This window comes from Linepithema humile, chromosome 3 (genome assembly GCF_040581485.1).
Source record: "Linepithema humile isolate Giens D197 chromosome 3, Lhum_UNIL_v1.0, whole genome shotgun sequence".
Lineage (NCBI taxonomy): Eukaryota > Metazoa > Arthropoda > Insecta > Hymenoptera > Formicidae > Linepithema > Linepithema humile.
In genome coordinates, this window is record NC_090130.1 from 8,317,875 (window position 1) to 8,344,937 (window position 27,063).

A 27,063-nucleotide genomic window follows, 5' to 3' on the forward strand; every position below is an offset into this window, starting at 1 on the left:
CCATTTTACTCGATTACTTTTTATCGAAAGCCATCTGTTTAAAAATTTATTTAAGCTGTTTAAAAAAAAAAAAAAATAAGAAGGCTGTTAAAAAAGCGAGACACTTTTTGATTAATTTAACACGTTACTTTTAGTATAGTATTTTTTAAATGCCTTTCATAACTTTCTTCATAGCAATGCTTGTATCCAAAAACGTCACAAGTGAAACTTGCCGCTTTATGCAGAAATTCCTTCAATAGACTGGACAAGTGTGATGGAAGAGAGTGATCCATTACTGGCGATCTGCAGATAGGACTAAAATAGACAGAACTTGGCAGATCTGCAGCGAATACAGGAGCGTAAAAGAAAACGAAAAGATAATAGGAACATGACGCGGACATCGTTTCGATTTATCAACCCCGCGACGTGACAGGCAGATAATGCACACTATTGTCTGCTGCAACAAGTAGTAAAGCGACAGAGCAAAGAGTGGAAAGAGAGAGAGAGAGATGAACGAGGGAGGGAGAGTGATAGGAAATATAAAACGGGAGAAAGTGAGAGACTGCGCAACGAATTTTCCATTCTTTCTTCGTGAGCCGCTCCACGTGTCCCCGCCTTTCAGCGATACACGTGCTTCTGCCACACGCAATCTCGCCGAACTCGTTACGTGCGATCTGATACACGTAATCATCGTGCGGCATGCACGTAGCGGCGCATAAGCGCGGTCGACGACGGCCGAATGACAATGGGACTTTGTCGATTCGCGCACGCATTGCGCGTCATTATCTGGCGATGCACAAGCGACGATTCCAGGCAATGATCATCGGCGATATGTGCAGCTAACTCCGCCGAATAGAGTACATTTATGCGCTGCAGCGGTCTGAATAACAATACACGTCATGCAATAAAAGTGGAGTCGTTGACTTATTATATAAAAATGTGTGCTGTTGGGCAATAAAATTAACACATGTCAAAGCAAACGTTTTTATCCAGTTCGACTTTGCTACATTAATGAAGAGATAAAGAAATGATGTCACAGTAAAAGAACCATTTATTTTAAAAACAGATCTGTATCGTTAATATTTTGCGAAGCCAAATGTCACAGAATCCATTACAGAGTTATTTTGTGAAGAAACGTTAATTTCTTGTAATAATAAAATTTCTACGATAGCAATAGCGAGATAATGAAGCCATCAGTGTTTTCTAGATTCCCGTGCTTTTACACGGCGCTTAATGCTAATGAATTTATGGCTACTCATTTCAGTAATTAATTCAAGTAAAATGAATACAACGTCACGGTTGAATAAATAATGTCTAAAATTATTTTAAAATTAACAATTATAATGACTGTCGACTTTACATTATAATTATATTAATTAACTAACGTTCTCTTCTTGTACATTTGCTTAATTTAATTCTTTCTTAAAAAGTTGTACACATATTTTGTCTCTTTTACGTGAAATTGCAATAAAAATCGAAATAAAAAGCGCAAGCCGCGTGAATGTGTAACAAACCTTCAAATCCGGCGTACAGAGCAGGGCGGGCTAGAGATGGCACGCGACGACAATTCGGTAATCGGCGTAGAAAGTACTCGTGAGTAAGAGCGCGCGAGCTTTCGCAAGCAGACGTGAAACAGGCGCGAAATTTCACTGGAAGACGAAGGCCACCGCGAAGTGCGAGCGACGTATTTCCAATATTTTTTCGACGCTCCGTCTCTTGCTAAGGGTGGCAACACGCGCCGCGGCTCGCGTTTCGCGGCGGGAAGAACGTGCTTTCACGTCTTGCAGGTGCAACGCCGGGAAGTGACAGGCCATTTGTGCGAGGAGATTAGCATGGAAATGGAAGTTCGGCTCGCACTCTTAATAAGAGACGCTTCCGCGCCGTATAGACAGCTCGGCGGGAGTTCAACCCTTTGTCACCGTTTAAATTGCGTTTTCAGAAATAAATATGTCGTATGCCGCAAGTATAATTTGCGTAAGTGGGTCGAGCACAGCGCCAACTCGTATCCAATATTAGTATGAATAAAAGATTAATTGCGCAAGTTAAGAAATTCTATTATGATAACGTTAGAGCAAAAACTTCTTTGACGTAATTTCATTCCTCCTTCATTTTCATTCTCTTTACTTTTCTTCTTTTTTTTTTAATCTTTTCTTAAGAAGAATATCAAAGCGTTCAAAGATTAAAGGCAATAGAAGTAAAATGTAAATGATACTGTAAATGTCGCTGCGAGAAAGTCAAACGTTATTCTTCAGTTGACTTTAGACGGAGTTTATTTCAACGGACTTTTTATAATAAAATACGGAGATCTTTAGTGCCGAAAATTAAAGGTGTAATGAAAAAAAACATAAGAATGTAAAAGATGTGATGTAAAGAACAAAAATGTAAAAATTTTGAAATAATACGTAAATGTATATTTTTTTTATCTCCTTGAACTGACTTAATGTCTTTTACAGTAAATGATAATCCGAATCAATCATCTTGTCAGAATGTGAAACGCGATTGAAATTGCGTCGTCCGGCGAATCGTCCACGCACACATATAAATTCGATATTCACTTTGACTTTGTATTCTTTCTCGGTACTCTCACCAAAGAGAGAAAAGCGACGTTTCGCGACATTCGCAAACTTGTAAGGTTCACCACAAAACTTCTTGCGTGTCGCGACTACTAAGTAGCCTCGTAAATAATTCATTAAATCGACATTAACGGGTCCTTTTATGAAGAATGTGTTTAAGAAGAAAAGCTTTTGAAATTTGCGCGCACGAGTGCGAATTGTTTGCACTTTGATTCACGAAACATGTACAATACATATTTAATCCTGATGTCTAGATCTAATATCCATCGGTCTGGCAACCGGTTGTCTAGACGAACTATCGAAACTACGTGCCCTGGCATACATATTTCGGCAATGACGTATTTTCGAGAGTGAAATCAATCGGTGCGTGCGACGATCGAAAGTGCGTGTTTGTCCTTCTAAATAGCACGTTACACAATATCGCCGGTTAACTTTTCGGCAACGACCTTCTTGTGAAAAATTGGGTCGCACTCTGAAATTTCGCATCTACGCTTGTTACCTTAAAAGTCAAATAAAAGAATATTAGAGCAAAATTATAAAAAAAATTCAATTCAACGCACAAGAAAAAGATGGGAAAGAATTAAACTAGAAATGATCTAGAATAATGTTGTAAAATAATTTATTATTAATACCGTATATAATATTTTTATTCAGCGATAATTATAAAAACTCTACACGTGTAAAATGATAAAATTACAGATACATTAATATCACGAGTCCGTGAAGATTCTTTGGCAAGTTCACAAAATAATAATACTTGATTGCTTTTATTAACACAAAAAATAAAGGCAAAATGCAGCTGCTATTATTTTCTGTCCAAGTGCTCGCTAATTTTATTAGCTTCATTAATTTGTCAATTGGGTACTTAATTTAAGAATCAATTTAATTTTATTCGGTCGCTTGAGAGAAATTTGGATCACACGAGGCTAAAGTTCGTCGTTATCAGTTGGTCGAGCTAAGTTGAAGTCGAGAATTTCATCCGATGTTAAGAAACGGACATCGCTATCTTCCGAAAGTGCCGAACCACTCGCCCCTTTCTTGTAAGATTTCCTCCTTCTGATGACTATAATCGTGACCGCCAGTCCGACGAAAAGCGCGCACAAAGTTGCACCGATTGCGGCGACGATCTCTAGCGCTTCAAAGTTTCTACCGTACTTTACTTTCTCCTGATTCTGCTCTGTATCACGCAAATCTGTGAACACAAATTTTTTTTCATCGTCAGTAACACCGCTATTATTATATCAGCATTTTTAGTATGCATGTGATAAATATTCATATTGTTTTAAAGTAACTAGTTTGTAAAAAATTGAAGAACGCCTATTCCAGAAAGTTCATGTCTGGATTTACATGAAACTGTGCTTAATTTTTCGCGAAATTCTTGTTAAAAGTGCAATTCACTCTCTTCGCTTCTTCGCTGTACGGAACGAAAATTACCAGGTCGATCGTAAAGTTCGATGTACTCTGTTGTTGGAATTATTTTAGGTTTGAAAGGCGTTTCCTTTGCTTCCACCTGCGTTGGTTTAACAGATGTAGTTCGTGGCGGTTTCCTAGTTTGTATTTTAATCGTGGTCTTGATGGGCCTTCGCGTCGTCAGTGTTGTGGAATTAGATATGCTTGGGTCAATATCATCTTTCGGATTTATAGAAAATCCTGTCAGAGTAGAATTTCTCACCGGCGCAATAGTGGTGCCATCCCTGGTGATGTTATCGATTGTTGTCGTGGTAGTGTCAGCTATAATTGCAATTAGCAGTCTTTAAAATCTTGCACAAAATTCAATAACAAAAGTTAAAATTCAGCATCATTCTACTGCGATACGAGCACAATTTTTTTCAATAGCTTGTCAAAAATAAAAAAGAATTAATTTATATCATCAAGTTTGATAAAACAAAAAGTTATCGCAATTAGGAGAATTATCAAAGATTTAGACATTGTTTAATTCGAGAAAACTGACTATTAACAAAATTAGAATTTACAACCTATAATATATAATATTACAAAATATTAAAATTTTTATACTGCAAAATAACTGATGTAGACACAATCTTCCTTCTGTCCTTTTATACCTTAAATTAGTACAAAAACTTAATCTTTAAATAAATAAATAATTATAATCATACAAATAGATTCATGCTCATTTTGTCTCTGCGGATTGAAACCTACGCGATCAAATGAAATCCGATTAGATCACGCTAAATCCAGTCAGATCCGTGAAGTCTATTAAGCATAAAATATTAAGCAGTTACCTAGTATACAATATTCAGCGTAATCCGGACAGCAGATAGAGCGTTCCGCACAATCGATCGTACAAAGGCACAACTCCGGCAACTCTCCGAATGGTCCGTTGTCGGAAGGAACAGAACTTTCCGTCGCGGAAAAAACACATCTGTTCCGACAAGTTTGTTGCGCGTTGACTATTTCGACTTGGTCTGAAAGAGACACGAATTTTTTAAAGAAAGATATATACAATTCTATCTCTTCTACAAAAATATCAACTCTAAAATGATGGAAAAGTATGTCTGAAAAATTTCCATTTAGATACAAAATAAATCGAATCGATTTCTTAAGGAATGAAAATTAATTTAGAAAGTAAATTTTTACCATAATTGCTTGTGGTTATTATAGATTCGTTTTTAACAATGCATTCATCCCCTTGTAGAATAGCTACATCGTCTATCGCGATATCGCTCACGTAACTGCTGCCTCGTATTCCTTCTATAATAATCTGTAAAACGCATATCAACTGATAACGCATATCAAAACTTTCAAAAATTTTTAATTTCTTGTCATACAATGTGATAACGGTGCAATTTTATATCGTAACAATGATACTGCAATAATTAAAAATTTAATTTTATTGTTTTAAAGAGCGTACTGGACATTAATAAAGCATACCTGAAAACTAATATTAGATTTCGGTAAATCAAAAATACCATGAAACCATTGATTCCCTTGATTTCCGCTTTTGGTAAACATCAATTGCGATGGAGTATCCTCTTGCTTGAAATAAATATTCAACGAGCCGATCGTAGCACCGTACATATGATACCTGCCAATAAACGTATAAAAACAACTCATAAAATTTTAATAAAAAAACACAGATTTTTTAGAAATTATTTAAATATGGCAGTAAAAACTTTAAAAATGTGTTGCAACGATTAAATATATAACTGTATTTTATTTGATTAAAAAATATATTTTTGGTCACCTAAATTTTGAACTTCTTTCATTATCAAATATTTACCAAATTTCTTTAGAAACATTTCACTATTTATCTTATGTTCTTAAAATATAAAAAAAATAATATAATATAGAGAATTATAAATTTCGAGCGATATTTCATTTTTATACTGTTTACCAGAACGAGAAACATCCTGACACGGTCAATGAATAATTGTATAAAGGAGATATGATTCTTGCTGTATCGTTAACTAATCGTCCGGATGCTTCAATGTAAAGATAATGGCCTGAAAGCATTAAATATGCGTACATATATTTTAAGAACAAAATTTTTTATTCAGATTTCACAATTCAATTATTTTAATAAAACAAAGATACGCACCGTCATTTCCGACTCCAAGCGTGTGATCGTGCGTTGGACCTGTACCGATGTGTAAACTCGGTGTCTCAAAATTATGGCGTCTCCAATCAAAATCGTGCTGCGGATCTTGTTCCCACCAGCACAGATCCGGCTCCTCAAAATCACATTTCGTCGGCGCGGATGAGTTCGAGTCTTACCATGAAACACCGAGTCGGTTGCATTAACGCGAACAACGCTTGCAAATGACGTTATCGTTACAGAAAGAAAAAATTATTTAAAAATAATTAAGTAAGAACGATAGAGAGAGAGAGAGAGAGAGAGAGAGAGAGAGAGAGAGAGAGAGAGAGAGAGAGAAAAAAAAAGAAAGTACGCTGTAAAAAATTGCCTAAAATTCAGACACATTTTTGTCTGAATTTTCAGATCTGGGTGCCTGAAAGTAATTTCAGACAATCTGTCTTAATTATCAGAGTAGTTTCTCTGAAAGTTCAGAATAGTGGCGCGTCTGTCCGAAAAATTTAGAATTGGTGTCCAAAAAATTAGACAACATATTTGAAAGCAGCATCTGTCTAAAATTTCAGACATGCTGTGGTTTTATAACCCGATGCGTGGATGTTCGCGCAGTAGCGAAGACGCAGTAGCAGTGTAACAAATGCAGTTGAAACAGTCTCAACTGACGTCGCGTCGTGGAATCCATTACGGAATATTAGTTAGGCTGATAGCAGAGAACGAGATGTAAGTCGTAGTCGTGGACGTATGGTAAGGCAGAGAAAAACGTAAGTCGTGAAAAGTTATTGTGTGGATACGTTTCGCGACTTACGTTTTTCTCTGCCTTACCATACGTCCACGACTACGACTTACATCTCGTTCTCTATCATCAGTCTTACATCCGAAAAGTTTTATGATCACGTGGTGTTTGTGTTTTTTAATGAAATATATGTATATCAGTGAAAAACAAGTTTGGATAAGTGTGGTTTTTTTAAAATACTAACAATATATTTTGGTTTAAAGTATACGCAGTGATGCGATGTTTCCTACTGGGCTCCCGACTTCCGAGCCTCACACTCAAAAAAATGATCTTGCAATAATAGCTAAAATTTTCTAGGTGTAAAAAATTAACTAAAACAGATAAATGATTAGCAACTGTTGTGATATTGCATATGTAATTACTTAATCAGTTTAGATGACAGAAACAGAATATATATCTGTATTGTTTGTGAACTTTAAAAAGAAAGTTTCTCTAAAGCGCCTATCTATATAAGATCAATCACGTGTTAGATCATGCAATGAATAACATTTAGCAATGGTACCTAAATTTTTCAGAAGCTATTGCTAGAACATTACTGTTATAAATTCTATATGTGACAAACAATGTTTTCACAGATACGAAAAATAGCGATACATTCTTGTTGCGATATCTAGAAATCTAACTACATCAGCGAAATATTTTTTTGAGTGCACGCAAGCGAGAACATGTACGCGCTTCTCGCTTGCGTAGGGCTCGGGAGTCGGGAGCCCGGTAGGAAACATCGCATCACTGAGTATACTTTAAACCAAAATATATTGTTAGTATTTTAAAAAAACCACATCTAAATTCTGACAAAAGTGTTTGAATATTCAGGTATTAAGATCAGAAATATTCAGACAACTGTAGCTAGAAACTCAGACAACTGTAGCTAGAAATTCAGACAACTGCAGCTAGAAATTCAGACAACTGTGACCAGAAATTCAGACAACTGTGGCTAGAAATTCAGACAACTGTGGCTAGAAATTCAGACAATATTCTGTCCGAAAATTCAGACAATGTGACTGTAAGAAAACTTCAAACACTTTTGTCTGAATTGTCAGTCAGTAATTTTTTACAGTGTATTGCAAAATATTTATATAAAAAGATATCAGTTTGATTACAAATTTCTAAGTAGTAGAAATTATTTGAGTGTCGAATCACTCACTCAAAAAAATATTTCGCTGATGTAGTTAGATTTCTAAATATTGCAACAAGAATGTATCGCTATTTTTCGTATCTGTGAAAACATTGTTTGTCACATATAGAATTTATAGCAGTAATGTTCTAGCAATAGCTTCTGAAAAATTTAGGTACCATTGCTAAATGTTATTCATTGCATAATCTAACACGTGATTGATCTTATATAGATAGGCGCTTTAGAAAAACTTTCTTTTTAAAGTTCACAAACAATACAGATATATATTCTGTTTCTGTCATCTAAACTGATTAAGTAATTACATATGCAATATCACAACAGTTGCTAATCATTTATCTGTTTTAGTTAATTTTTTACACCTAAAAAATTTTAGCTATTATTGCAAGATCATTTTTTTGAGTGCTGATGCTGTTAAATATGAATTTTGCAGCATGGTTTGTTATTGCACAAGCAATTACTAAATCGAAATGATAATTGTACTGCATTGAACAGAAGAAGAGCAATTGTGATGAAACGAAATTAGTTTGGATCTTAGTACCTCGACAAATAGGAGTCGACGCATTCCAGTGTTGTCCATTGCAATAAATTTCAGAATTGCCGACCAAAGTGTAGCCAGGCTCGCAAAAGAACATTACTATCGCGCCGGACACTTTCGTGACCTTAAATGAATGAGCCGGTACGGACAGCTCAGGGCATTCCGCATCTAAAAGCCACGAATAATGAAATAAATTAAATCCAGTGATCTCGTGCCGTTGCACTTAGCTGTTTTAATATGAATAAATAATTTTAATATCTATTCGATAATCGATTTCACCACAATAATTCTAACCACAACTTTACTTACTCACACATACGGGAATAGGTGTGTCCCACTGGCCGCGCACGCACGTGGAATACTTATTGCCTACGAGAGTGAATCCCTCGTTACAATTAAATCTAATAACTCGACCTCGAGCCCGAATGCGAATTTTTCCATTGTTTAGTCGCACGGTAGGACACCGAACTGAAAAACATAAATAATGCAAAACGTCATTAATGGAACGTCATTATACAATATAAATTGCGACAATTGCTTTTATTCAAGTTTATTGAAGTAACAATGCAACAGAGTAAAATAAATTTTACATTTCAACATCTTTTAACACCATTCGAAGTTAATAGAAATATAAAATGAGATAAAATAGAGTGAGATAAATGAACATTTTTACGACGATAAGTCTATAATACTGCCGATCTCAATGCTAAAAGACATAAATGTGTCACGAATGATTACTCAATAATGTCACAATAATATTATTTAATTAAACATCACTCATTGCAATATTAAATATTGCAATTACAAAATATTATAATTTTTATATTAAATTGTTGCAAATTAAATTGTTATTTATTAAATGCTTATCTCTACTTTCAAATTAATGTTCTGAAAAATGCGCGCTTGCAATAGTTGAGAGCGTGATAGCCAATTTCTGATGTAATATTTTCTTGTAATAAAATTTATCAAAAATTTATCGATTTTATGTTATAAAATTTTTCATTGTGGCTATTTATTTGGTTTAGTAACTCCATTGATAGGTAATTATTATCAATTTTATTACAGAAGTGTTACGGCGTTATATTCATTGTACGTTGCAATCGCTTCGAATCTTCCGTACGTTGCTATCTTATTCTCTTCGACCTCATTTCGAAAATATAAATATGTAAAATATTATTTTTGTTGTTTTTGCTTACTCGGCATTCCTATCGGAAGAGAACAAAAAACACTTTGGCTCAAGAAAACTGATAACAAAATCACTGAAAAGCACTTCATTTTGACATAAGTATCAAATGCACATATATCTATATAATTCGCACACAAGAACGTAAAGTATTCGTAGATTTTTTTTTTTCTAAAACAGTTCAGAAAATTCTATGCGTAGAATTCACATAGTTCTACATATCGTTTGTTTACTTCCGTGATCACTTTGTCTGATAATCAACTAAGATAAAAGTTGAAAAAATGTGACCAAAAAATTTCAATGATAGAAAACTGGTATTAATATAATGGTAACGATGAAAGCACATGGAATGCATCCTGTTGCTGGGAGTTATAGTTTATGTAGTTGATGTAGTCGAAAGCGGGAGAAGAATATCCGCTGTGCGATAGCTGTTTTATCATTTTCCGGTGGCTTTATCATTGTCACCAGGCCTTGAGAAATATCCCTGGAGATTGCATTTCGCAGAAAGCATGTCCGACGTCAACTCGATGATCCTGATTCTGGATACGAACTTTCTGATTCCGATGTCCGCACTGATGATTTATTGCCTCATCCACGACGGACAGCCTTGAAGTTCACAAGGATGTGAATTACAAAGAATTCGGATACATCGACAAATTGTCTTTATTAAAAAAAAATTACTTCTTTGATCACAAAATTTATGCCAAATAAATCGCCTTTCACAATTCCTTTGTAAAGATGTGAAACCCTTTCATTTCTATGATTTTCACGTTTAGATTATATTCTAAATTACATTTAATAATCTTATATAACAATATTTTTTATAAAAAAATTTAACTATTAATTAATCTTCTTTTGCACCTGAAAAATCCAATAATAAGACAAATTAAAAAGAAAAAATAATAAGTTACTTATTTTTCAAGCAATTATAACTGATATTCAAATAGATACTTTTTAAAAATCTTTAAAAATGCAGTTTTATATTTTTGTATAAAATTATTTATATTTTTATATAAAATATTGACTGTCTAATAGATAAAATAATCTTATAATTTTTAAAAGGAAGAAAACCTGAGGCCTCTTTAGCTCAGTGGTAGAGCACTGGTCTCGTAAACCAGGGGTCGTGAGTTCAAACCTCACAGGAGGCAAAAAAGCTTTTTGCACATACTATCAGAAATATTAGTTACTTTTTTTTCATTACTTTTGATATTTTTTAACACATAAAATTAATTATTTTTGATATCAAAAACCGATTACAGACACAATTTGTTTTTTATTTTACAGTAATGATAAGAAATGCCTTAACACATAAAATTGCACCAATTTTAGACAATTCAGTATGCATACACATTGAATCTAAATATTTCTGCATTTATGTTTATTGATTAAAAATTCTAAAACTAAATTCTAAAATTTTGTCAAATCTAACAAAGTAGCGCGTATAAAGATTCACGACGTCCAAGTCGCCTTTTATCGCCATCTAACGGTTTCTCGTTGTAAATATTTGAACGCAACAGGACGTTGGGCTGCACACAATGAAAACTTCAATGAAACCGGAAGTTAACATTCCGACTTAATAACCGATAAAGATAATTGATTTGTAAGTCTCGATCCTTTTCTATCTTGTACGATGTCACAAGACATCATAAGATAGAGTGAGAGGTGAGCCTACAAATCAACTATCGCTTTTAGTCAAAAACTATTAATTTCCGGCTTCATTTTCTCAGCGGAATACTTTTATCTATTTATACTATGTATCGTTGGTCTAAATCATTTTGGCGCCGACTCTACAACCGTCAAATCAGAGCGTAGGAAACTTGCCATTGCTGTGTTGAACGTGACCGGTGTCAGTACTGCGTGTAACCGGCATTACCGCAAGTTGTGTCTTACGATCGTTTTCACGTTTTCGAGGTAGTAGAAGATTAGCGAGATGAGCGACGACTTGCCATATCGAGCGGAATACGCGAAAAGTGATCGCTCTAAATGTCAATCCTGCAAGCAATCCATCAACAAAACGAGTCTCAGACTCGCCGCTGTTGTTCAGGTATCAAATTTTGCGGAGAGTTACGAAACATATTGCGCTTCAAAACAATGTATACACTCGGCGTTTGTGATGCCTTACGTCATTGTCTCTTTGTGTTACAATAATTTTAATATTTTCTTCGCAATTAGCAACGTTACATCTCGTATGTGCAGAAATATATGTACAAATTATTGTAGGCTATTGATTTCGTAATTTATTATATATTTAACGGTATTACTTGAAGTAATATGGATACAAAAAAGTGAATCTAATATATTGCTATAAAAATTATTTATAATATATTTAGAGTCCAGTTCATGATGGAAAAATACCTAGATGGTATCACTTCAAATGCTTTTTTATACAACAAAGACCAAAGTCTACCGCTGATATAGCTTGTTTTGATGAAATTCGTCATGAAGATCAAGAAAATATTCAAAAGAAAATTGGTTAGTATATATATTTCGCTCAAAATCTGTAATTTTATAAATGCTTCACTTTATTACTTGAATGTTTTGCATTTTTATGTGTAGAAGAATGTCTTAATATTCCTCTGGCAAAATCTGCAAAAGGAAGAAAAAGAACAAAAGCTACTGTGGGTGCTTCTGGAGATTTCAGAGTAGAATATGCCAAATCTAATAAATCTACTTGTAGAGGATGCGATGAAAAGATCATCAAGGGTGAAGCTAGAATATCAAAGAAGGATTATGAAAGTGATGAAGCCAGAAGGTTTGGTGGAATGGACAGATGGTATCATGTGGAATGCTTTGTAAAACTAAGAGCAGACTTGGGATATTACGGAGGTGGAGATGAACTTCCGGGTACCAAGGAGCTTTCCAAAGAAGATCGAGAAAATCTTAAGAAAGTTTTGCCTAAAGTGTCGCAAGCAGAAATGCCACCACCTTCCAAAAAGATTAAAGAGGAACCGGAAGATGCAGAAGAAGCAAAGTTGATTAAAAAGCAAAATGAGGAGTTGTATAGCATAAGAGACCAAGTATCAAGACTTGGAAAAAAAGATCTGATTATAATATTGGAAAAAAACCGTCAGGAAATTCCAACAGGCGAATCAAACGTAAGCACTTCGTATGTATTTGTATTATTAACACTTGATACTTGACATTTTTGGATTATGCATTGCAAAAAATATCTATTGCTTAGCTAGACTTGTTCTGTCACTTTAATCGGATTTTATTTGCAGATCCTGAATCTTTTAGCAGATGTACTGTACTTTGGAGCCCTAGAACCTTGTCCAAAATGTAAAGGACAACTTATTTATAACTCTGGCTTGGGTTATAAATGCACTGGTAATGTAACAGAGTGGACTAAATGCGAGTATGTCACTCAAGATCCGAAAAGGAAAAAGTGTGAAATACCAAGTGACATGAAGAAAGACTTTCCAGTTAGGTGAGTTTTATCGTTAGACAATAAGGAACGAGAAGCAAATAAATTCTATTTTTATGGAGAAATTTGATATGATGAAGGTACTTTATTAATGTTTCCGATTTGCGTTTAGGTCGTACAAGTCCAAAGTGAAAAGACGAATGTTCAAGATGACAGCACCATCGTCGTCAAGTTCTGTTAAAAAAGAGGATGAAGTAGACGGACCGAAAGTGAAAGGAAAGCCACGTCCTCTAAAGAACATGCAGTTTGTCATATTGGGCCGTACGCAGAAGGACAAAGAGGACTTGAAAAAGGAAATTGTGTTATTAGGCGGTACTGTTACTACTAAAATTCACGAAGACTTGGCTGCTGTAATTTCGAACCAGGATGAAGTAGACAAGATGAATAAAAGAATGGAAGACGTGAAGTCGCATGACATCCAAGTAATAACTGAAGATTTTATCGAAGAAGCGAAAGAATACACGGATGCGCCCATTGTGCTCTTAAAAAAGAAAACCATCTCTAGCTGGGGTGGTGACATAAATGCCAGGCTCGATAACGTCATCGCGAAATCTGGCGCATCCAAGAGCAAAAGCCGATATGTGAAGTCGAGTTCTGGTAAAGTAACGGTGAAGGTGAAAGGTGGCGGAGCCGTTGATCCCGACAGCGGATTGGAACATTGCGCGCATATTTACCAAAAGGGCAAGGATAAATATACCGCGACCTTGGGTCTTACGGACATACAATTAAAGAAGAACAGTTTTTACAAGTTACAAATTTTGAAGGACGACAAGTATAACAGATACCACTTGTTTAGAAGCTGGGGCCGGATCGGCACTACAATTGGCGGCAACAAGCTGGAAGAACTGTCTTTAGAAGAGTGTATAGCACAGTTCGAGTCGCTGTACGAAGAGAAATCGGGCAATCGGTGGAAGAATAGGGAGCACTTTGTCAAAGTGCCGGGTGCGATGTATCCGATCGATATAGATCACGGAGACGAGGAGGTTGCCTCTCTGGATTCGGACATCAAGAGTAATTTGCAGAAACCGATTCAGGATCTGATGCGCCTCATTTTCGACGTATCCGAAATGAGGAAGGTTATGCTGGAGTTCGAGATAGACATGGACAAGATGCCGCTCGGAAAGTTGTCCAAGAAACAGATTGATAAAGCTTACGCGGTTTTAACGGAGCTGCAGGAGATATTAAAGAAGAGCAACGTGGACCGCACGACACTGATCGACGCCTCCAACAGGTTCTACACACTGATACCTCACAACTTTGGAGTTTCCGGACCGAAAATTCTTGAAACGTCCGAGGAGATTAAAAGCAAGTGCGACATGCTGGACGCATTGTTCGAGATGGAGATCGCGTACAGTCTTCTGCGTGATAAGACGGACGAGAAGGAGAATCCGCTTGACGCTCACTACAAGCAACTGAAGACAGACATCGAAGTGTTGGATAAGGAGAGTAAAGAGTACAAGATGATTCAGCAGTATGTGAAGAACACCCACGCGGCTACTCATATGCAATACGACCTCGAGATCGAGGATGTGTTCGTCGTGAAGAGACAGGGCGAAGAGCAGAGATTCAAGCCCTTCAAGAAGCTGCCCAACAGAAAGCTGCTCTGGCACGGATCCAGAACCACGAATTACGCGGGAATATTGTCTCAGGGTTTGCGTATCGCGCCACCGGAAGCGCCCGTCACCGGCTACATGTTCGGCAAGGGTATATACTTTGCCGACATGGTATCGAAGTCTGCAAATTACTGCTGTACGCACAGCCAGAATCCGACCGGTTTGTTGATGCTCTGCGAAGTTGCTCTGGGCAACATGTCTGAGAGATATCAAGCTGATTACATCGAAAAGCTGCCGAAAGGCAAGCATTCGATAATAGGTCGCGGTCAGACGCAACCTGACCCACAAAATGTTTACAAAATGGAAGACGGCGTTGAAGTGCCATATGGAGAAGGAGTACCTGCCAGTCTTACTAAAAAGTCGGCATTATTATACAACGAGTACATTGTATACGATGTGGCTCAGGTAAAAGCGCGATATTTGCTAAAAATGAACTTCAAATACAAGTACTAAAATATGTAACACAAAAGTGATATGCGGCATTCATATTACACTATTCTATTATGCATTCGTATACGCTGATATATGTTTTTGACTAAAAAGTAATACTAAATTCCAACAAATTTCTTTTATGTTACATTTTCTTTTGTATCTTCTTTTTTTTAATCTTTAATAATATTTTTTATTCCCAGTGTTTTGTTATTCTAGTGTTACTTGTTTGTATGTCAAATAGTCTTTGCTACCTCCAACATAAACGGTAAGATATTTCTTACAGTCTGAAATAAATTTTTCACAAAATAAAATTGTGTTTTTTTTATATCACTCCTTGTATCCAGCAAAAAAACTATATAAAATATAACCGACATAAATTATAATATACAAATACGTATAAAAAGATTGCAAATCGCTATCATATGTAACAAAAGCGAGCGACGTCGTCCTCGTTGCCGGTTCGTTAAGGAGACAGAAATACGTTTGCTGACGTCTGTTCTTTTCTAATGTCCGAAGCTAGCCGAGGTGCGGAGCTCATAGGTCGTGTTGCGATTGTGTGTAACACATGCGGTTTGTTATTGTGCACTGTTGTGTCTCAAATCTGGCATCACTGCTTCTATCTACAGGAGCAGAAACACATTCACGTCAAAACACATCTGCACACATCTGTCACTAAAAATTTCAGTCATAATCCATCAAAATGTTACGGAAAGAATCCACGGTGTTCGATATGGCATATCGCGGCAAAACCGCGGCTGTAAAGATTTTATTGAATGAAAACGAGAAGCTGAAAACACAAACGGACAGTGTTCGTATCATGTAGCGTTTAGTTGCATGTCATGTATATGTTTGAGGTTATGTTATCATGTTACCTTTTTTCCACAGAACGACCGAATGTTGATACATTGGGCGGCACTGGGTGGTCACGATGATCTGGTGAGACATTTGCTGTCTCTCGATGTACCGGTGGATCCTCCAGACGATGTAAGAATTTACAGCATATTCATAACGTACATAATTTTAAATTTTTATTAAAATATTTATTATTTTATTCAAATTTTAATAAGATAATATTGTAGAAGGTTAAACAAATTGCACAAATAATTGTAATTATTAATCATTGTTACTATTTGATAGGATTCAAAATTATATTGATCTCTAGAATATTACAAAATATTAAAATACCTTAGTTTGTATTTGAAGAAAGCGGCCTTAAGGATTCTTAGTAATTTTATGGCAAGTACTTATTATTTGAATCGTTTATTTTCATATCTTAAAATATCAAATAGTTCTTGGAAGAATTATAATTCTTGTATGCTATGCACTAAATTCGTGTAGCTCCAAAAGAGATTCACAGATCATGTACTGAAGATACAAATGAATATACAGTACAAGCATATATATTTTCTAAGAAAAGTACTTCAATGTTTTATAAAAATACTTCAAAATATTATTTGTCATTAACAGCAATCAATGAAGCCTTCAGTAAATTGTAAATCTATTTAAAATGTTTCTTAAATTGTAGCAGATTTAAAATAATTTAACAAATAACTTCAATCGAATAAAGTTTAACACGATCTCACGCAAAATCTTACGTCACAACTTCAGCGAGCTATTTCATAAAACATATCTCACTTTGGAAAACGTATCTAAAGAGAAAAGATGGAGATCTTAATAATATACACACTTCATATTATGACATAATAATTGTATTATAATTTTTCCATAGATTTATAAGAAAAAAAACTTATAAGAAAATAAGTATAAAGCAAAAATGCGTCCAAAATGCATCGCGCGTTGCGTTACATTTTTTGCATATCCTGTTCTCTCTCACGCGTAACGCACGTCGCATAATCCGTCGCGAGACTTCCGTTCCGTTTGTTGCGCCGGCTAATCCTCGTACGAAAATAAAAACGTTAATGGCTGATTGCGCGTGCAAATCATGCAGACGAACATGACTCCGCTGATCCTCGCGGCGTCCGCCGGTCGCGAAAAGGTCGTCAACACGCTGCTGGCCGAAGGTGCAAACGTGAACGCGACGACGATCGATGGCCACTCGGCGTTGCAGTACGCTGCGTCAAAAAATTGGAAGTCCATCTGCGTGGCGTTGCTCGAGAAGGACGCCGACGTGAACATCACGGATAAGCGAGGTGCCACGCCGCTGCATAGATGCGCCTCGAAGGGCAACACCGCCATCGTGAAGCTTCTCATGGAGTCCGGGAAGAAATTGAAAATAGGTAGGCGGAGCGTGTGTTATTGAAATGCAGCCCTCCCTCCCCCTCTCTCTCTCTCTCTTTTTCTTTCTCTCGTGTGTTACTGTATAATAATATATAAAATATCAAATATAATCTATATATATATCTATATATAAATATTTCCGGTTATAACTTAGAGAAGTACAAAGAGTTTTGCTTGCTCTCCCTTGAAATGTCGGCGCACAGTTTTTTTTTTTTTTTTTTTTTCATGCATTTGTTTCATGCGTTCCATTTTTTTTGTTTGTTTCAGATCAGAGAGACATATACGGCAATACGCCGTTGCATCTCGCTTGCGATGAGGACCGCGTGGAAGAGGCGAAGCTGCTGGCGGCGCACGGGGCGGACTTGACGATCACCAACAGGGAGCGCAAGACCCCGTTGGATCTCGCGAGTCCCGGACTGGCCCGACAGCTCGAGGAAATCAAACGAGAGACTGCGTCGAAGTGAAACGATCCCGCGCGCGTTTTTTCGTACGAGTTTACATTTTAAGTTTCCTTAATAAATTTCATCATGATCAAGTTTTCTTTTCTAGAATTTATTTTACCCTCTTTCTCTCTCTCTCTCTTTCTCTCTTTCACACACTCTTATATATACGTAAAATGCGGTCACCGTTTACGTTCGTTCTATATAAAATGTATCAAAAGTCTTCTATTCGATTATTGTTTTTTTTTTTTTTTACGCCTACATTTCTCAAATTATCGACGTGTTGTATTGATGAACTAAATTCCGCCGAGACGATTATTGTTCCGCAGTAATCTTAAGGCCCAGAAACGCCACGGGATATTGTCGAGGTGACTTTTGATTTTGATCGTGTAAGCTAGGTCTCGTACTCGCGACGCGAGACGTCGGTTTAGTCCGCGTGACGCGTCGAACAAAAAAAAAAAAAAAAAACCAACACCCTCTCGACGCACGTATATACATAATTCACAGAGGTTCGAGAGCACATTGGGCCGACTCCGATACTCAATTGGCGTTCTCTTCGCCGTCGATGCTCTCATCCTGCGTCGTCGAGTCGTCGCCCGAGCCGCCGGTCTGTACAGAACCGCGTTTCAGCCTTGTGGAGCTCAGGCTTATCGGAGGACCACCGCGCCTTTAAACAAACATTACATTGATTAGACCGACGCATTTGTCATTGTCGAGATACGTGCGCATAAATAATAAAAAGGAAAATATACATCATCGGCCAGTAGCTTAAATATATTAATTTTTTTTTAAATTGAAATTCTCTGTGCGATCTAAAAAGTCAAATTCCGATTGGGTTTTAAACACTCTGGAATATGGAATGACGTACGATTTTGAATTAAATGTGAAGCGAGTGGAAAATTTATCGAGCGGTCGCTGGAGAGAATTTGTCCAAGTTTATATTTATTATTTCATTAATATATTTTCGCTATAAATCGGAAAACCGACTTCACAGAAAGCGCATTGTCAAACTATTGACCGGTAGTATGCACTGCGGATCAAATAAAAAAAGAAACAATAAGAAATAAAAAGAACACATCCACAAAACAACTGCATTCAAAGGGAGGTCGAAGGGGGTGAAGTGTATCGTTATCACACAAGGTAGCAGTCCAAGTCGGCGTTATTACTTTCAGGGTTAGCGGTTTCAAATTAACGAAAAGAGCTCGTTGAACTCACTGTAGCACACTGGGGACACTAATGGGATTGTTTCCTAGCAAAAAACTCTCTCAGGTAGGATACCAATCGTTTTTTCTCTCTTGACACCTACACATGTCAGAAGTTGATCACTTCCTTCAAAGATAAAACACTACTTTAATACTGCCTCATTACGTTCGCCTAAGGTTACAGATACGTACGGCCTAGAAAGCGTAACATAAAGAAGATGTACATACATATGTAAACAATTGAGAAGAGTGGCGCGCCCTCGCTACTTAATATTCTTCAACAATAACATTTCTCAAGATTCTTTATGAGAAATTCGTCATTATTTGAGAAAAAAAAAAAAATACTTTTCTATCTATCTTCATGTTTCGATGATGACAAAATGTGAAATTTACCTTAATTTATTCTTCAGATGCGCCAATTCCCGCGTGAGCTCCTCGTGAGATTCCATCATGTCGTCCATCTCCCTCTGCGCTTTCCGTTTCATGGTCTTGTGCCTGCTGATCTCCTCCTCCGCCTCGTCCAACTGCCTCTTCAGCGCCTTCATCCTAACGTTCACCTTCTCCGCCTGTTCCTTGTACTGGTCGGAGTTCCGTCTCTCGTCCTCCAGCTGCAGGCTCAGCTCCTTCAGCTTCTTCTCCAGCTTGCGATTGATCTTCTGCTGGGTGAATCTCTCCTTGGCCTCCGCCTCCACCTGCTCGTCGAGATTGTTGATCTTCGACTCGAGCTGCTGTATCGTGGCCTTGGTCTTGGCGCGCTGCGCGGTCTCCAGTTCGGTCAGCTTGGCCTTCAGCTCCTTGTTCTGCCTCTCCAGCAGCAGCTTGTGCGACTCCAATTTCTGCGTGGTGGACCGCTCGGTCGCCAGATCCGTCGTCAACTGCTCGATCATAATCTGACCCTTCCTGGCGCGATCCATCACGATCTCGGCGTTCGACTGCTCCTCCTCGAGTTCCTCTTCCAGTGTGGCGATTCTCGCCTCGAGCCTGCGCTTCTCGTCCAGCATCAAGGTGCCCTTGTTGGCATTGTTGTTCACCTCTTCCTGCAGCTCGTCCCTCTCGTTCTCGGCGATTCGCCGGGCGCGCTCGCTGCTGGCGAAGTCTTCCGTCAGCTGCAGCAGATCGGCTTCCAGGCTCTTGACTTTCCTCTCGGTCTCTTTCGAGGCGGCCGCCAGCTCGTCTCTGGCCGCCCTGGCTTCCTCCGTCTCTCTGATGCAGTCCTTGATCTGAGCCTGGAGCTTCTTCAGCTGCTTGAGCGCGTCCTCCTTCAGCTTGCTGTGCATCTCCAGCTGTTGCTCGATGTCCTTGTAGTCCGCCTCCATCTTCTTGCGCGCCGCGATAGCCGCGGCGCGCTGCTTCCTCTCGTCCTCGAGCTCCGCCTCGAGATCGCGCAGCTGCTTCAACAGTCCCCGACGCTTCTCTTCCGCTTGCTCCTCCTTCGTCTGCAGATCGCGCTCGAATTGGGTTCGCAGCGCCTGCATGTTCACCTCCAGTCGCAGCTTGGCGTCCTCCGTCAGCTGCAGCTCGTCCTCCAATTCCTCCACCTGCGACTTTTGCTCCTGCAGCTGCGACTCCAGCAAGCGTTTCGCCTTCTCCAGCTCGTGAACGTTCTTGTCGGCGGTGCCTTGATTGTTGACCAGCTCGTCCAGCTCCGACTGCAGACTCCTGCGGCCCCGTTCCAGCTCCTCAACTTTCTCGTTGAGCTCGTCCAGCTCGCGAGTCAGCGACAGCACTCTCGTTTCCTTCTCGCGCGCTTCCCTCTCCGCGATGTCGCGCTGCTCGGCGTACTGCTCGGACACAGCCTTCTCCTCGGCCAGCACCTTGTCGAAGTTCTTCTGCTTCTTCTCGAGCTCGAGCACCTTCGCCCGCTGCGCCTCCAGCTCGATGATGCTGTCCTCCAGTTCCGCCTGGATCTTCTTCTTCGACTTGTCCAGCTTGTCGTTGGCCGTCTGCAGTTCCTCGACCTGCCGCTGAAGGGCCTCGATGTCCTTCGTGCAGCGCTTCCGGGCCTCCTCGAGAACGGCGGCCGCCTCCGCCTCCTCGTCGCCGCGCTTCTTCGCCTCGGCCAATTGCACGTTCAGACTCAGCACTTGCTTATCCAGGGCACGCTTCGCCTCCTCTTCCTCCTCGAGCTGATCGTGCAGGCCCTCCTTCTCGCTCTCCAGCGCGCGCAACTTCGAGCTGAGAGCCAATTTCTGTCGCGTTTCCTCCTCCAATTGTTGCTGAAGCTCGGTGAACTGCGACTCGCACGTGGCCGACGCCTTCAGCGCCGCGGATGCTTTCAGCTCGGCGGTTTCCAGCTGTTGCATCACGCTCTCCGCCTCTTGCTGCAATTTCGTCACCTTTTCGACCAGTTCCTGCTTGTTCCTCTCTATTTCGGCCAGTTTCGCGTTTATTTCGGCCAACTGCTGCTCCGCCTGCTTGCGACGGCGATCGGACTCTTGCCTGCTCGCGCTCACCGACCGCAGTTCCGTCGCCAAATCGGCATTCTCGGCCTCCAGCGATCCCTTCGCTTTCTCCAGAGTCGCCTTCGTCTTCTTCAACGCGTCCATCTGTTCATTCAGAGCCGTCAATTCCTGCGTGTGCTTGTGACGCATGTCGGCGAGCGTGGTCTCGTGCAACGATGTCTCCTCTTCGAGATTCTTCTTCAGCGTCGCGAGCTCCTGCTCCCGCTTGCTCCTCAACTCCTGCTGAGCCGCGGTGGTGTCCAGAGAATCGAGCAGTTCGTTCTTCAGCGCCTCGAGCTCCTCGTTCAGGTCGCGCTTCAACTTCTCCGCTTTGCCTCTAGCAGCCTTCTCGGCCTCCAGGTCTTCCTGAAGCTCGGCCAATTGCGACTCCAATTCCCTCAGCGCCTTCTGAGCTTGAGCCTTAGCGGCGCCCTCCTCGTCCATCTTCGCCATGACTTGGTTGAGTTCCTCCTCTCGCTTGCCAAGTTGAAGCTGCAGCTCCTCGACTTGTGTCTTCCTCTCGGTCAGTTGTTCCTTCAAGTCGGAAACCTCGGTCTCGACTTTCCTCTTAGATCTGTCCACCTCCTGGCGCTGCTGATGGTCCTTGAGGAGTCGCTCCTCGAGATCGGCGATCGTCGCTTCGTGCTTGGCTTTCAGCTTCGACAGGTGCTTCGCCTTCTCCTCCTCCTCCGCCAACGTCTGCGAGAGATCGTTGGCGCGCTCCTCGAGAATCTTCTTCTCCTTCAGCAACTTTTGATTGATGTCGTCCGAGAGGGCGAGATCCTCCTCCAGCTTCTTGATCTTCGCGTCGCATTGCACCTTCTCGAGCTGCAGCTTCTGCCTGGCGGCTTCCTCCTCCTCCAACTGCTCCTCCAGATCGTTGATGACTTGCTGCAGCCTTTTCCTCTCGGCGCTCAACGCGTTGATTCTCTCCTCCTCCTCCTCGATACGCGTTTCCATTTCGTGCAGAATTTCCTCGAGCTCCTGCTTCCTCCCGGCCAGCCTGGCCCTCATCTCCTCGGCCTCCGCGCACAGCTCGACCTCCGCCTGCAGCTGCTCGGCCAGCATGGTTTTCTCCTGAACCGCCTGCTGATACTTGCGCTCGTACTCCTGAGCCGAGTGCAGCTGCAGCTCCAGCTTGTCGCGCACCTGCTTCAGCTCGTCCTCCTTCTGCGTGAGCTTCTCCTCCTGCTTCGTCACCTCCAGCAGGGGCTTCACCTTGGTGTACAGCCGCCACCATTGCCAGTTGCGCAGCTTCAGATAGGCCGCGCAGTTTCTCTGTATGATGCGGATCGCGTTCAGCTGTTGCAGACGCTTCTGATAGTTGCGCCTGGCGAGGAAACCGCGGCAGAAGGCCTGGAAATTGACAATTATGTCCGTAATCTTGTAGTCCCTCTCCTCCTCGAGGTGGGCCAGCACTCCGGCGCGGAAGAAGATTTTCGACTGTCCGACGCGATAAAGGTTCGGGTCCAGCTCCAACGCTTGAATCTGCAATGAAACAACTTATCGATTAGTCGCTCTCGGTCGAGACGCGCAAAAGCGTCGAGAGATACGCACCATCTTCTCGCAAGCTTTCTTCCCGTCCATGAATCCCTTCGGAATGGCGTTCGGAGTGAGCAGTTCGTAGCGTTGCCTGAACTCTTGGAACGGAATTCTGTTCGGAAAGCCTTGCCTGCAGATACGAATACCCTCCAACACCCCGTTGCACCGCAGCTGATCTAGCACGAGCGGCGCGTCGATCTTGCCGGCCCTTTTCTCGTGATTCGGAATGATGCATCGGACGAAGTTTGGATTCGTGTTGCGCAGCGTCACCATCAGCTTCGCCAACTGCTCCTTGTACAGCTGCGAGACCGTCCTGAACATGCCCTTCCTCGTCCTCGCGCCGAACTGAGTGTCCGTGAGCGCCTGCTGCGCCATACCGACGATCTCGGCGTCCTTCCAGATGTGACAGACAAACGGATCCTGCGAGGCCTGCAGAAGGCTCACGACGTTCTCGTTCAACGGGTCCATGTTTTTCATAAGCCACTTGGCGGCGGAGTAGTCCACCTTGCCGGCATAGTGAATGATCGCGAAGTCCGCCACGCCGCGGAAGTCGGTCTTCATGAACTTCGGATGGACGCTGTGGGCGCCGACCAGCTTCTCGACGAAGGTCTTGTCCGTCGCCTTCGGGAACCAGCACTCCTCGTCCAGGAGCGCCATGATGCCCATCGGCTTGTCGATCAGATCGATCGTCGGCTGCAGATCCAGCCCGAAATCTATGAACTTCCATTCGATGCCTTCGCGCTGATACTCCTCTTGCTCCAGGATGAACATCGTGTGGTTGAACAGCTGCTGCAGCTTCTCGTTCGTGTAATTGATGCAGAGCTGCTCGAAGGAGTTGAGCTCGAATATCTCGAAGCCGGCCATGTCGAGTATGCCGATGAAGCTCGCGCCTTGCCGCTTCGTCCTGTCCAGGGACCTGTTGATCCTGTTCACCAGCCAGCGGAACATTCTCTCGTAGCAGGCCTTGGAGATCGCCTCCACGGCGAACTCCACCTGCTCCTTCGTCTGCGCCTTCGTCACGAAATCACGGCCGACCTTGATGCGCGGCTTCAGGAAGGCCTTCGTCATCTCGGTCACGCTCAGGCCGAGCAGGTGCGAGATCTTCTGCGCTACGGTGTTGTCGGGTAACGTCGCTTGATCAGAATTCCGCTCCTGACGGAACTGCATCGAACCGAACAACATTACGGCGGAAACGATACGGAAGATGGAGGAGAAGTCCTCGTTCGTCATTCCCATGATGTGCATCGACTTCACCGTGGAAAAGAATTCAGCGGAATCGTCGACGCCCGGCACGGGCAGCGCCCCGTTCGACAAGAAGGGATAGTGCTTCGGATCCTCCAGAATGAATTCCTCTGGAAAAAAAAAAACGGCAAACGTGCTTAACGAGTGGCAAACGCGCGTGAAGAAGCGCTTTTCGCGCATCGACTCACTCTTTTGTTCCGGCGAGGCTCCGGCCAGCAACTGGTAGAATATATGGAAGGTCCTCTCGTCTTTCGCCTGTCGAATGGCTCTCGACTTTTCCAAAAGATACGTCTCGATGTTCGCGCCGGCTATGTAGCCGGACGCGTCAAAATTTATTCTTATAAATTTACCCTGCAACAGGTACGTCACACGTTAGAAATGGAAGCGGATTGCATTTCAAGAATGTATCTTAATGCAACTTCGATTTTTTCCCAAAGAATTATTCGTGTAACTTACAAAACGGGACGAGTTATCATTCTTGACAGTCTTCGCGTTACCAAACGCCTCCAGAATTGGATTCGCCTGAAGAAGCTGCTGCTCGAGCTCGCCCTGTGACGAAAAACACCCGACAATTATAAACATCGCCGAAGACGCTTGTTTCTCAACACTGAATAAGAATGATGCTAAAGAGTAAAGTAAATGGCTTATCGCGCACGTTAAGAATGCAATGATGTAAAAGAGCTTACTGTTCTGTCCGAATGAAAAAGCAAATGACACTAATGAATTAATACCCTAAACATTTTGCCAAAAATATTAAATGGCAATATAGATACGTACGTTTTAACGCTAAGTACATGGAATAACGTTAAATATGTACAACAGCTGGTGAAAAAAAAGTAGCAAGATAGATAACGGTTACAATAATCGCTATTTGAAAATAGCTGTCGGAGACACGAAAGCGTAAAAGAGACATCGAAGCTTAGTTTCGAAACGTCAATTATTGGAACGCGGGAATGTAAATTAATTCCACTTATTTCAAAGGAATATAATTGGCGTGAAAATTTTCGTCCAAAAGTCTACAATAAATCACCGCAAGGCTTCTACAGCGCGGAAGTGAAAGAAAGTGTCTCTGTACAGAATGTATCAACATTTGTCTTCTTACGTTCGAACGTCAGCGCGTCAGTCCTGGCAAGTTTTTGTTCAAAATTATAAACAAAATTCCGAATTTATTTCACCTACGTCAACGAAATTCTTCACGCATCCTTGCACAGCAAGTGTCTAAGTCTTGCGACTTGTTAAAAAAACTGCAGCTTGTCGAAAAGGGTGAGAAAACATAAATAAACGACGACAATCGAGGACAAAGCAAGCTACAGAGGGCAAAACACTTATCACGACACCACACCAGTGTTAATATTCTTTCCTCCCACTTTCTCCCGCCCTGCCTCACGTTAATTACCGCAAACTTTTCTGTCACACTCCCAGATCCCTGGATCCGCAAGCAGCAGAAAAAAGAAGAGGAGAGGGGAAATCTTTGTTAGCCACGAGAACGACGAAAGTTGTAATGATTTTGCGACGATTAATTTCTCAAGAGAACAATGCGAAACGATGTAATTACATATTTAATGCGCGAGAGAGTGCAGGTACCGAGAGGACGTTATCTTATCATCGTTGTTTAACACGATCTCCTTTAGCTCGTCTTTTTTCCTCCAAAACAATCGCGAGAGACATTTTTATCAATCACATGTGAATCAATATTAACTACGTTTAGCGTACAAATTCGATCATGTTATCTTTACATAAACTGGATCTCAAACGCATCTCGCGATGCTCTAAAAATTACACCCAATTCAATTTTCCGTCAAATAATCCTTGAATCTTTTTTTCGCAAGAAGAATTAGATATCGCAACAGATATATTTCGTATTCTATTTATATAATATACATATGTATGCAAATCACACATCATTCTCGAGTGTTACCGCGGCGATGTGTGCACTGATCTCTCTCGGTACGTGCGTCACACTTGAAGATGAGTCAAAAATCAAAAGCGTCTGTTAGTAGAGGGTGGATAAGCGGGGAAAATAATGCGAAGCTCCGCGCCGCAGGCGTTGTCAGCCGCCTGTGCCGGGGCCTCGGTTTCATTCGTTGACTTACTATGATTAATGCCGGGCTCGGAGTCTAGGTGGGCGGCCGCCAAAAGTCAGCACCGAAAATAAAAGAATTTTCAGCATTAGAATCAGAATCGACCATGGCGTGGCATTCGAGTCGCGCGTTTTGTCCTTGATCCGTGCGATTCCTTTACGTTCGCGTACCGAATGGCAGGTACGCGAAGAACCGGTCAACCGAGCAAGCGTGTATCGAATTTTTTAACGTACAGCACGAATCCGACGCAGTTTTCATTGTAATTTTTGAAACAAAAAAGATTTGAAAATCCCTTTCGATACGGAATTTGCATAATTCGTTTTTAACGTTCGAGTATTAATTGTGCCATTATTTGCTTAATTTTGCAATTCTTATTAAATTTGTGATCGGTTCCGTTTTAATTACGACAAATATTCAGCGACTGATAATAATAAAGATAACGTTTTTCAGCAGATAATTAAATTCCGCCTCGCAATTAATTTACATGCACAATCGAAATTTCATCTGGAGAATTTAATTTCCGAAGTATTTCAAAAGCCGCGGTACGACAGGCTTTCGTTGAAAAATTCTCACCGAGAGAGATAACCGACTCCCGGACTCGTCGAAGAATCGGGAATATTGAAAAATAACTCGGCGAGTCGCGGGACACCCTATAAACTC

At 40.8% G+C, this 27,063-nt stretch overlaps 4 protein-coding genes and 1 non-coding gene across 9 annotated transcripts in view; 3 read left to right on the forward strand and 2 right to left on the reverse strand.

Annotated features, from left to right (window-relative positions):
- Window positions 1-3,154: 3,154 nt before the first annotated feature.
- On the reverse strand, window positions 3,155-10,445 carry LOC105676633 (uncharacterized). The gene is made up of 10 exons (XM_012374678.2): window positions 9,762-10,445; window positions 8,875-9,033; window positions 8,569-8,733; window positions 6,112-6,282; window positions 5,908-6,016; window positions 5,445-5,598; window positions 5,151-5,274; window positions 4,796-4,978; window positions 3,987-4,283; window positions 3,155-3,744 (listed from the first exon to the last, which is right to left on the reverse strand). Exons 1-10 carry the CDS (start codon window positions 9,838-9,840, stop codon window positions 3,479-3,481), a joined length of 1,707 nt encoding a protein of 568 aa, XP_012230101.2. The 5' UTR covers window positions 9,841-10,445; the 3' UTR covers window positions 3,155-3,478.
- A 379-nt stretch (window positions 10,446-10,824) lies between these two features.
- TRNAT-CGU (transfer RNA threonine (anticodon CGU)) lies at window positions 10,825-10,896 on the forward strand. The gene has a single exon. It is a non-coding gene; the product is annotated as a tRNA-Thr (tRNA).
- Window positions 10,897-11,279: 383 nt separating this feature from the next.
- Parp1 (Poly-(ADP-ribose) polymerase) lies at window positions 11,280-15,528 on the forward strand. The gene is made up of 5 exons (XM_012374210.2): window positions 11,280-11,792; window positions 12,079-12,220; window positions 12,305-12,843; window positions 12,970-13,175; window positions 13,285-15,528. Exons 1-5 carry the CDS (start codon window positions 11,679-11,681, stop codon window positions 15,236-15,238), a joined length of 2,955 nt encoding a protein of 984 aa, XP_012229633.1. The 5' UTR covers window positions 11,280-11,678; the 3' UTR covers window positions 15,239-15,528.
- Window positions 15,529-15,754: 226 nt separating this feature from the next.
- On the forward strand, window positions 15,755-17,990 carry LOC105676390 (26S proteasome non-ATPase regulatory subunit 10). Its single transcript, XM_012374211.2, has 4 exons — window positions 15,755-16,025; window positions 16,103-16,201; window positions 17,166-17,454; window positions 17,723-17,990. The coding sequence occupies exons 1-4, from the start codon at window positions 15,918-15,920 to the stop codon at window positions 17,917-17,919; spliced, it is 693 nt and encodes a 230-aa protein (XP_012229634.1). The 5' UTR covers window positions 15,755-15,917; the 3' UTR covers window positions 17,920-17,990.
- The window catches only part of zip (myosin heavy chain 10), a 30,158-nt gene continuing 20,003 nt past the window's right edge, over window positions 16,909-27,063 (reverse strand). The window contains exons 4-11 of one of the 5 annotated variants that reach the window (XR_010889206.1): window positions 26,416-26,439; window positions 25,719-25,748; window positions 24,779-24,871; window positions 24,511-24,673; window positions 23,096-24,432; window positions 19,491-23,026; window positions 19,111-19,292; window positions 16,909-18,562 (exon numbers count right to left, since the gene is read on the reverse strand). Coding sequence is in view for 4 of the 5 variants with exons in the window: in XM_067351582.1 (XP_067207683.1) it covers window positions 18,436-18,562; window positions 19,491-23,026; window positions 23,096-24,432; window positions 24,511-24,673; window positions 24,779-24,871; window positions 25,719-25,748; window positions 26,416-26,439 (5,310 nt within the window). In the remaining variant the exon portion in view is untranslated. The remainder of the gene's footprint in view (window positions 18,563-19,110; window positions 19,293-19,490; window positions 23,027-23,095; window positions 24,433-24,510; window positions 24,674-24,778; window positions 24,872-25,718; window positions 25,749-26,415; window positions 26,440-27,063) is intronic. The other 4 variants (XM_067351583.1, XM_067351582.1, XM_012374208.2 and 1 more) reach the window with 4 other exon arrangements.

Coding starts and splice junctions, on each gene's coding strand:
- LOC105676390 (XM_012374211.2), top strand. CDS start 15,918: ATGTTACGGAAAGAATCCACGGTGTTCGATATGGCATATCGCGGCAAA. Junction 16,202..17,165: donor CGGTGGATCCTCCAGACGAT/GTAAGAATTTAC, acceptor CAAATCATGCAG/ACGAACATGACTCCGCTGAT. Junction 17,455..17,722: donor CGGGAAGAAATTGAAAATAG/GTAGGCGGAGCG, acceptor TGTTTGTTTCAG/ATCAGAGAGACATATACGGC.
- LOC105676633 (XM_012374678.2), bottom strand. CDS start 9,840: ATGAAGTGCTTTTCAGTGATTTTGTTATCAGTTTTCTTGAGCCAAAGT. Junction 4,979..5,150: donor AATAACCACAAGCAATTATG/GTAAAAATTTAC, acceptor TGTCTCTTTCAG/ACCAAGTCGAAATAGTCAAC. Junction 4,284..4,795: donor CGCTGAATATTGTATACTAG/GTAACTGCTTAA, acceptor TTGCAATTATAG/CTGACACTACCACGACAACA.
- Parp1 (XM_012374210.2), top strand. CDS start 11,679: ATGAGCGACGACTTGCCATATCGAGCGGAATACGCGAAAAGTGATCGC. Junction 12,221..12,304: donor AAATATTCAAAAGAAAATTG/GTTAGTATATAT, acceptor TTTTATGTGTAG/AAGAATGTCTTAATATTCCT. Junction 12,844..12,969: donor TTCCAACAGGCGAATCAAAC/GTAAGCACTTCG, acceptor TTTTATTTGCAG/ATCCTGAATCTTTTAGCAGA.